This window comes from Limulus polyphemus, unplaced genomic scaffold (genome assembly GCF_000517525.1).
Source record: "Limulus polyphemus unplaced genomic scaffold, Limulus_polyphemus-2.1.2 Scaffold3471, whole genome shotgun sequence".
Classification (NCBI taxonomy): domain Eukaryota; kingdom Metazoa; phylum Arthropoda; class Merostomata; order Xiphosura; family Limulidae; genus Limulus; species Limulus polyphemus.
Window position 1 is genome coordinate 8293 of NW_013669081.1, and position 11354 is coordinate 19646.

At 35.5% G+C, this 11354-nt stretch overlaps 1 protein-coding gene across 1 annotated transcript in view; it reads right to left on the reverse strand.

The window, feature by feature from the left end:
- The window catches only part of LOC106469409 (atrial natriuretic peptide receptor 1-like), a gene marked incomplete at its 3' end in the record, with an annotated part of 14432 nt that extends 4433 nt beyond the window's left edge, over positions 1–9999 (reverse strand). Inside the window, exons 1-7 of the mRNA XM_013929899.1 lie at positions 9504–9999; positions 8028–8194; positions 6691–6825; positions 3645–3783; positions 2765–2856; positions 1883–2027; positions 914–998 (exon numbers count right to left, since the gene is read on the reverse strand). Of these exons, the coding sequence (XP_013785353.1) occupies positions 914–998; positions 1883–2027; positions 2765–2856; positions 3645–3783; positions 6691–6825; positions 8028–8194; positions 9504–9999 (1259 nt within the window). The remainder of the gene's footprint in view (positions 1–913; positions 999–1882; positions 2028–2764; positions 2857–3644; positions 3784–6690; positions 6826–8027; positions 8195–9503) is intronic.
- Positions 10000–11354: the final 1355 nt, after the last annotated feature.

Sequence of the window (11354 nt, forward strand, 5' to 3'; positions counted from 1 at the left end):
AGACTAATTAATAAAATCTTCTAATACAACACTCTGAATGACCGGAAAGTTAGCCATCCTCAAAATATTTGTTACAAGGCATGTTGAATAGTCAGAAAGTCAGCCATCCTCAAAATATTTGTTACAAGGCACTTTGAATAGTCACAATGTCAGCCATCCTCAAAATATTTGTTACAGAGCACTCTGAATGCCTAGAAAGTCAGCCATCTTCAAGTTATTTTGTTACAAAGCACTTTGAATAGTCACAAAATCAGCCATCCTCAAAATATTTGTTACAGAGCACTCTGAATGGCTAGAAAGTCAGCCATCTTCAAGTTATTTGTTACAAAGACTTTGAATAGTCAGAAAGTCAGCCATCCTCAAAATATTTGTTACAGAGCACTCTGAATGGCTAGAAAGTCAGCCATCTTCAAGTTATTTTGTTACAAAGCACTTTGAATAGTCAGAAAGTCAGCCATCCTCAAAATATTTGTTACAGAGCACTCGAATGGCTAGAAAGTCAGCCATCGTCACGTTAATTTGTTACAAAGCACTTTGAATGACCAGAAATGATACACCTTTACTTAACTTTGTGATAAGGCACTTTGAATGGTTAGAAAGTCAGCATTCCTAACAAAACTATTTGAAAAAGTATTTTTAATGGTCAGAAAGTCAACCATTCATCCTCACAGTCAAGTAAATACGTACAAACTTTGTTAGATGTATATTCGATCTTATCCAATGACACGTCAGGCGAAAATACTGAAATACTCAAAGTATTTTCAGAATAGTAGTATCTATAATTAAAAACTATCATACCTATCTTACTTGTGCACAAACCTTTTTTTTCCAAATATTATATATATTTTTTTCTATCTTATTGAGTAACTAAATATATTGGTTAAGAATGCACAGTTTACTAGACTGTTCTTACCTGTAGATCACAAGTCCAGCGCTCACAACAATAAGGATGATGACCAGAGCGATAATCATGATGTAGCCATACACTGGAAATGGCTCTGAAAATTGTTTATTAAAACATTACACATAGGGCGTTTTTGTACTTTTTGTAAATTAAATATATCAACACTATATGTATAATGAGTATAAATAACCAGAAAATGAACCACAGTTATGAAAGGGATATGTTAATTCCGTACATATATATATATATATAGAGTGGGTCACTAATCATACGTTATCCTTAACTAAAAGGCATCTTACAAAGTTCAAAGTTCACATGGACCACACTTTACACTAAGCTAAAAGGCATCTTACATAACTCACTAGGGACCACATGGTACCCTGAAATTAAAGATATCTCACAACATTCACTAGGGTCATACGCTATCCTCAACTAAAAGACATCTTACATAACTCACTAGGGACCACATGTTATCCTGAACTAAAAGATATCTCACAACATTCACTAGGGTCATACGCTATCCTCAACTAAAAGACATCTTACATAACTCACTAGGGACCACATGTTATTCTTAACTAAAAGATATCTCACAACATTCACTAGGGATCACACGTTACCCCCAACTAAAAGACGTCTTACATATCTCACTAGGGACCACATGTTATCCTGAACTAAAAGATATCTTACAAAACTCAATTGCGATATTTCATTTCGTGAACAATATGAGATACCATCTCTAAATCTACATTATAAAACGCCCTAAAATAACTGGAGTATTTCACAGTAGTTTTTTGAGAACACTATGATATATCATTTATCAATCTGGATTAAAAGATATCTCAAAATAACTCCACTGTTCCACAATCCCTTGGAAACAGCACGAGGAATGTACTATAACTATGTTATATTGCTGTAATGATTTATATTGTTTCTTATACATCTTAGTAATGAAAACACCAACATACAGTTGTTTCATACCTTCTTGCTTACATTGAGCTGAATCCCCTGTAAACCCACAACGTGGAACGTCTGGAGGAGGGCCAGTCCAACCACCTGGCCAATGGATCTTTACTCCTGGAATTTTCTCAAACATTTGTTTGGCACCGAAGTATGTAGCAACGGGCTAGAAGAAGGAGACATGAATCATGTCATGTACACAGAATTTTACTAGAGAAAATATAAAACATGTTTCTTTAAGTACTAACTTCCAAGATCGGGTGAGTGTGTTGAAGTATCCCTCCAACTCACGAGCGTGTTTTGGATCAACTAATAGTTCACCGTTTGTCTATAATATTAGGATTCGTCTGGTGATGAAAACAACACTAAATAAGTATTATTTTATGTTGAAATATGTTTAAATAATGAAAACGAAGAACAAAGAATCAAAGTTCAAGCGTTCATATATATATTTCTATATCAAGCATACACGAACGCACAGGCAGCGACTTTCGCAAAGTTTATTTATGCATATACTGTACTTTCATTTATAAGGAAATATATGTAAAGACAAGTCGAAAATTAAATTTTCATACACCTATGTTTGGCATCTGAATCTTTCCGGTTCAGAGGTTTTACGTTAGAGAATATGCCCAATTACTTCAATTAACTTACTTAAGGTGGTCTTTGGAATAGCCAGGAACCAGTGATTTTGAACGAACATAGCTTGCTAAACCAGTGAACGTATTTAAGTGTAAAAGAACTAAGCCTAAGTTCCTATGCCTATACTCAATGTTTTATATGTGGTACCAGAAATGAAATAAACACCAAGAAAGTGACCAGGTATGTGGCTATTAAAAGATTTGACACCATTGCTACCGTCATTTCCTTCTGATTTTATAAAATAGGAACACTATTTTTTACTCTCATCTCCCCAGTCGAAGGGTCAAGGTCATTCAACGTGTAGTCAGCTTCTCGGTCACCGTTTGAGTTAATGTAGATGTCCCCTGTCAGACCTGTATGTGGGGATAATAACTGTATCACAAAGTGTATCTGCTAGGCATTTTCTTTTACAATCAAAGCTTAAAGCTGTTATTTTCTATAAACACGTGATTATATTTTATAATAACATTATATTAAACACCAACTGGGCCGTTAAACTTATAAACATATAGAAACCCAATCATATATTTTTTGTACATACAAAAGGGATTGTGGAGGTTTTAGATGATGTTAAAGGGCAGTTATATTACTTAGAGTTTCGTAACACATATGCTTTTTTTATAATCTATATGTTTATTTATCCATATTTATATAATTCAACACAATAGATGCATCTCAGTTTGATTTAACAAATCTGGTACGAGGTTCGATCCTCTACCAACGTCTTGAACCAACTGCAAACCACACTCTTCAATAAATGGGCTATAATCGAACAAAAACTTCCCGCCATCTTATTAGGTCTAAACCGCGCTGAATCCAGGCTGTTTGATGTTTGGTGTCAAATTTGTAAAATCTGGTTTGGTTGTTTTGATAAAAAGTATCTTACAAAGCTAAAATTCGGGATTCGATTTCCCGCGGTGGACACAGCAGATAACTTAATGTAACATAAACAAACAAACAAACTATGTAGATGAGAACCGAGAAACTTACTACTAACTAAACTCTAGTCTATAGTTGATAATTAATATATAAACACCGTCATTAAAACTTTATCACGTATACTGATACTGGTTTACGTGTGATCACGAAAAAAGTCCCGTATCTTAATTTAGATAAAGAAGTTATCTATAATTTTTGTTACCATCTTTGAATGTGTTGTTCCACATTCTTCTTATCAGATTATATCCATCACGTGGGTCTCCTCCCTCCTCCAAAGTCTTGTTTAGAGCAGCGGCGTACATCAGTACACAGTCGTGGAATCCTGCAACAATGACATTCACCTATACAAACAAACAAAAAAAAAGCTTTATTAGGCATCACAGCAATGATACTCACCTAACGAAAAATAGAAAAACATAACATTATTAGGCACGGCAGCAACGACCTTCAAATAACAAAAAACAATAACATTCTGAGGCACGGCAGCAACGACCTTCACATAACAAAAGACAATAACATTATTAGGCACGGCAGCAACGACCTTCACATAACAAAAAACAATAACATTATTAGGCACGGCAGCAACGACCTTCACATAACAAAAAACAATAACATTATTAGGCACAACAACACTATGACATTCACTTAACCAATAAAGAAAAATATAACATTATTAGGCACAACAATAGTGATATTTACCTAACCAATAAAGAAAAAAATAACATTATTAGGCACAACAATAATGATATTTACCTAACTAATAAAGAAAAATAACATTATTAGGCACAACAATAATGATATTTACCTAACCATTAAAGAAAAAATAACATTATTAGGCACAACAACACTATGATATTTACCTAACCAATAAAGAAAAAATAACATTATTAGGCACAACAATAATGATATTTACCTAACCAATAAAGAAAAAATAACATTATCAGGTACGATAACAATGACATTTCCCAACCAAAAAAATACATTATTTGTCATAACAGATAATACGCAATGAAATATCAGTGAAATAAGCGATAAAACATTCACGCTCTCATTATTTTTGCAATTTTGAAATAGTAATTTTACGGTGATTTTGACTGAAATATCAGCTTCAGCAAGCGGTGACGTCATTCAAGTAGGTCTTTGAACCCTCCATTGTGTTTTTTTTTTTTAAATTTCGCGCAAAGCTCCACGAAGACTATCTGCGCTAGCCGTCCCTAATTTAGCAGTGAAAGACTAAAGGGAAGTCAGCTAGTCAACACTACCCACCGTCAACTCTTTGGCTACTCTTTTATAAACAAACAGTGGGATTCACCGTCACATTATAACGCCCCCACGTTTGAAAGGGCGAGCATGTTCTGCGACGGAGATTCGAGCCCGCGAACCGCATATTGCGAGTCGAGCACCCTAAACATGCATGATTGTCAGTTAATCATGTTAAGGAGTTGGACTAAAATGCATCCATATTAGGCAAGAAATGTGATCAAATGGAAAAGCTATGGGTATTTAGTGTTTGTTTGTTAGTTTAAATTCGAGTAAAGCTACTCGAGGACCGTCCGTTCCTTCCATTCATAATTTTTGATGTGACAGACTAGATGGAAGGTAGCTAATCAAAACAGCCTACTGCCAATCGTGGGCTAACTCATGACCAACTAATATTGGGAATGGCCCTCAGAATATACTCCACCCCCATGGCTGAAAGGGCGAGCATGTTGGGTACGTAATGTACCAATATTGATGATCAAAAGTTTAATATAATTCTTATGTAAGGTATACGTTTAATGTGTCTAAAATTATTATCTATTCTCGAGGAGTAAAAACAGGTTCTATATCACTTTACTCTGGAAAATATAAAAAATTCTATCTATCATTACTCAACATATACAATGAAAAGATGTAGCACCATATTAAAACCAATGTATTTCAGTTAATCAAATCTATTCTTTTATCATACATTTCATTACAATGGTTTCTTGTGTTTTACTGTTGTGTTAGTGCGCACGGATTGTATGGTGATCTGTCATGGGATATATATGGCCATCTGCGCACTGGTTATATGGTAGTCTGCACTTGAATTGTATAAATGTCTGCGCACTGGTTGTATAGTGATCTGTCATGGGGTATATATGGCGATCTGCGCACTGGTTATATGGTAGTCTGCACTTGAATTGTATAAATGTCTGCGCACCGGTTGTATAGTGATCTGTCATGGGATATATATGGCGATCTGAGCACTGGTTACACGGTAGTCTGCACGTGAATTGTATAAATGTCTGCGCACTGGTTGTATAGTGATCTGTCATGGGATATATATGGCGATCTGAGCACTGGTTATACGGAAGTCTGCACTTGAATTGTATAAATGTCTGCGGCACGGGTTGTATAGGGGTCTGCAACTAGGGTTGTATGGTGATATGCATCTGGGTTGTGTAGTAATCTGCGTATGGGTTGCACGATAATGATCATTTTTACTGCTTCTTATGTGCACGTGATGATCCTTTGTGTATATTGGAAGAAATGGTAGTGTCGAGTAGGATGTCCATTCCTGATGAGGTAGGAGTGGATTCTGCCGTATTTCCAACATTGTTTTACTTCTGTACAAATATTCTATTATTTTGTCTTTACATTGGTAACATAAACCAATCATATTAGCCGTGACTTCATTATAGACTAGACTTTGTTTACTCACAAAGTTTTAAAGATAGAGATTAAGAAATGCATTTGATACGATTTGTTTTAATAAAGTAAAATTTGTTTTTGATAGACATAGAGCCACACAGTCCATTAAGTATTTATGTACTCATGGTACGGTTGTAGCTGTCGGATATCAATCGTTTTTATAGTTAGTAGTCTATACGATCATTTCTTCATCAATATCTGCACAGACTTGCACTCTAGACCTTCTATGAAGGAGATCCATAATCGAATCCTGATCAGTACCACCATGAAATATAGTCCTTTTCAGGACTTTGTTGAAAACGGCAGAAGTGATATACAGTATCTAAAAAGTAATAACTGATTAAAAACTAGAGTTAGGCGATCAAGTTGGCTACTAATAATGAGAAGATTAATATTTGGTCATCTGACCTTTACAGTAAGTACGGGGTTGAGAACGTATGGTCATTTGACCTTTACAGTAAGTACGGGGTTGAGAACGTAATGCAAAGTGTGAAAATAACGGTTTCTCTACTGACGAGAAATATTCACCGGACAATACTGTTTAACATTAATGTGTAAAAACTACAACTTACCAAACTTTCGTCCACTGGTTTGTTAAATTCTGCCTTAGATGTCTCTATAACGTCTTGGACAAACTGTGTGTATTTTTTCCCCGTCGGTACTCGAACCGTCACAAGTAGAAGAGATTCATACATCTTTCGGGCTTCCTATAAACAATCAATAGCGAGATTCATGAGGAAAAACGTTAAGTTATAACTTCTTAGCGAACATCAGTTACATGTTGCCTGCTGGGTTTGAAATCTTCTGTTTCAGGAGTGTGTAGCGGATACGCACCACGTATTGGTGTTTTGACTAAAATTAAACATTTTGTAAAGATCAAATTAGTTTTGCAAAACTCTCGACAAATACTGCATCTTGTAGGAATAATTTGAACACAGTGTTTTTGCCCCAGTTTGCCCCTGAAGAAGAAAGATCCACCTTTCGAAAGCACTCGGGTTATAGGGTTTTTATTCATTTTTATCAAGACTTCTTGAACCTACGTGTTTTTCTAACATCATGATTGAACACATAGTATATATTATGATAGCAATATTCCACGTACACATTGCCTATGAAAGCTCCTGTAGAGAATTAAATATACGAAGAAATATATTTAAAGCAAACTAAAATTTTAGTTGTGTTCATAAAGACGTAAACATTGATTGAACATAAACGAATTGAACAGAAAGCTACTGTACTTTTTATGTAAAATAAAAATTCCTACTTAAATTCAGACTGCTATCACAAGTACATCATGTAAGAACAACTTACTATAAGCCAGAAGGACAGCACAAACAAACAACAACAAACAAACATTCTTAATAAGTGTTGAAATTATATACAGATAACTACAAAGTACGAACATGTTAAATGAATCATTTGAACAAGACTAGTAGGCAACTTTAACAGGTTATGCACAATACCCCCAAAAAAACAACAACAAAATTTCCACATTTAGTCTTGAACATGACGACTAGGTAACTTTAACAGGTTATGCACGATACCGCCGCAATAAACAAATTTTCCACATTTAGTCTTGAACATGACTACTAGGTAACTTTAACAGGTTATGCACGATATCGCCGCAATAAACAGATTTTCCACATTTAGTCTTGAACATGACTAGTAGGTAACTTTAACGGGTCATAAACGATACCACAATATAATAAAATTCACGATTATTCCCTAAAAGAGGTTAATTTGATTAGACAACAAGAAAACGTCAAACAAACAAATTCATTCAATAAAAATGTGAATTTATGAGACTAGGAAAAAGGCTCTTTTTTTTTAAAGAGTCGTTGATTTAAGTGGATGCACTACCTGGTAGAATTAGCCTAATTATTGCTTATCTGTTAATAAGGATTCGCACATTGTTCCGTGGGTCGTCTTTCTTGTACCACGTGAATTCTCCAAAGGCTTTCTTGTTGTTGAACAGCTCAACACTCAAAAATGCATACTCCCCATTCCCCATTCCCAAATCATAGGCTGCCAACAAGATCTCTCGGACTGTCTCTCCAGTTCCAATAATGATGAAAACTTGAAAAGAAAAATGCATAGTTCAAATTTCCAAAATTTTGTTATATTTTACAAAGTTTCACTATCGTTAGAAAAACTATATTTTATCCGCAAAATAAATTTGTTTATGAAAAAAATAATCTTTCGGAAATGACTGACTTTTTTTTTTGAGATCGGATGACAGTATATTTCGGTAAGTTCCACCTTACTTTCATTTCGTTTACTGTCTAAAGTTCAAGTTGTAACTCTAACCTTTTTATTGAATATACAATCTGTAACTACAAAATCTCAAAAATTGACAAATTAATTGGTTCAAAAATATATCTAAGATAGAACATAAACCTTCTCTTTAGACAATTGTGTTACTGTATATTAATAGTAAAAAAATAATAATAATAAAACCGACTTTTTGGCACTACGAAAAATAAAACAGCTCAAATGACCTTCATCGACAACTCAAGAGCTCCATAAGGGCTGTTTGACCGAAACGTTTACTACCCTTTCTCTCATATAGCTGACCCAAAAAAACCCGTTATAATCACTTCTAAACCTCTATAAGGATTGTTTGACCGAAAAGTTGGTTACTTTTTCTCTCACGTATTTAGGTTTGGTTTGTTTTGAACTTCGCGCAAAGCTACACGTTGGCTATCTATATGTGCTAGCCGTCCTAATTTAGCAGTGAAAGACTAGAGGGAAGGCAGCTAGTCATCACCACCCACCGCCAACTCTTCGACTACTTTTTTTGCCAACGAATAATGGGATTGACCGTAACATCATAACGCCCCCGCGGCTGAAAGGACGAACATGTTTGGTGGGACGGGGATTCGAACCCGTGACCGTGATACTACGATCAAGCGCCCTAACCACCTGGCCATGCTGGGCCAACATATTTAGGCCAAACGACCTTCATCGGCAACTTCAGACCTCTATAAGGATTGGTTGACCGCAAAGTTGGCTACTTTTTCTCTTGTACAGATATTTAAAATTGTTTTGTATTTTTCAGTACATTGCATATATACAATTTGTAAGCAGAAAAAACAAGCAATTACCTAATTACATCTTGCTATCCTCTGTATCTCAGATTAAAACTTTTAAACTCAGTTAACTCTAGTCAGTCTAAACTCCAGACAAACTTTACTCGTCTGCTGTGGGATTTGGACAAGTCTGCGAGAAGTAAGATATGGTTTGTAATGTTGTGAGAGATAGAGGGTGAGATATTTATACGAGATTTTATAACAAATTACAGAGAATTTCAACGACTGAAAATATGTTCGAACTTCGTGATCAACTTCCTTCAAGAAGCTCTCCATGCTCTCCTGTATTAACGCGCCCCACCTGTCGGTGTCGTCGTACAACACAGCGATTCGATGCCAGTCAAAGACGTGAAAGTATATCATGACAAAGTGGACGAGACGTGATAAAATTATGCCGTTTCTCAGAAGTGTAGAAAATAATCTTTTGTCCAGGAATTCGACGTCCATTCCTCCCGCAGTGCATATCGGCGTATTCCACGAGGCGGCCATTTTTGCCACAGGTTCCAATTCAGGTGAAGCACTAGGCCCAACGAAACAACTAACTTGCTGACTGCAGTGTTCTTTGGCTGCCAGAACCACTGCATGGGCGTTAATGCTTCTTGAAGAGCTGTTGTATGAAGTTATTCGAAATCGTAAAGCAGGATACATGGTTTGCGCTTTCTTAACAGCGACGTCTACCGCTGACTTCACAACATGATATTCATATTGTAGTTCTCCGTCCATTTCGGTAAAGATCCCCACAAATGTATACACCCTCTTGCTTTGGGCAATTTCTTCCAGCTTTGGGGCCATCGTTTGTTCACTTCCAGACAGAGAACACGAAGCCAGGAAAATAATAAATGGACAGTACGGTTCAAACATTTTCATGGTATATTGTGTTTTTGGTCACATATGGAAAAATGACCATCCAGCTATCTTAGCCTCACATAAATAAAGATCTTTTCTTTGGAATTACCATGACATTCGTCTTTTCGTTAAGTGGTTTTCACTCTGTCTTTATATAACCTTCCGGTTTCTTCGTATTAAACCTTGACTTACACTATTTAGAATATATCACGCTAAGATAAAATAATAATAATAATAATGAGTAAAGCAAAATGTTCCTGAAATAGAATTATGGTAATTTTCAGTACTAATACCGTCAGGGTTTGTAGACGTTTTCACAGTAGTTTCTACAAGTATATATTTTCACAAATCTTGTAGGTGGAAATAAATCTATAAAGTTTAATTCAAGTAATCTCTTCAGGCATATTTGAAACAATGAGACTGTAATGCTATACTAAAGCGTTATTCAATTTGAATCAAAGGGACGACTATTTTTGTCTTTGAGTTTAGAAGATACGGCAGTAATATACTATAATTTTTCTAATGCATGATATTGTTTCTACAAAATCAAAATACATAATGCGACGTCGTTCATATTCCAAGAAATAGACTTTTTTTAAACCAACTAGATTATTATATAGTTACAGGGCGACTAGATTATTATATAGTTACAAGGCGACAGAGACTTCCATATTAAATATCCAGTTTTATTAAAGTTTAAGAGAGAACAAAATGAAAATGTTTAACTTATTAGGAATCAAAAAATAACGAAGAACCTGAATTAGCGAATCATCGATACAGCAAAACTGTAAGATTGAGTTACGATGCCTGAAATTTAATTGTTTCATAATATGTCTAAAGTACGTCGAACTACCAGATGTTTACTTTTGAATATAGAAAAGATATTTCTGTTCGGTTGATCATATTTTCGACATATATTATTACCAAAAACTTAATAAGCTTACAAATGTAATTCTGAATTATACTTTATAATAGCCAAAGGGAACGCAGCCAGCTGGCATCACCTACCACCCACAATCCATAATAATGGATTGACTGTCACTCTTTAACTCACCCACATTTTAAGATGCTTGGAATATTTTGTGGTATCGCCCATATTCGAACCCTGCTCACCAGCTTCGTAATCCAGAGCTCTACCATAGGACCAGTCCACGCCCCTTAAACTTTATTAGTTATATCATCCAGCTCTGGCGCCTCCCCGTGGCACAGCGGTATGTCTGTGGACTTACAACGCTAGAAACCGGGGTTCGATACCCGTGGTGGGCAGAGCACAGATAGCCCATTGTGTAGCTTTGTGCTTA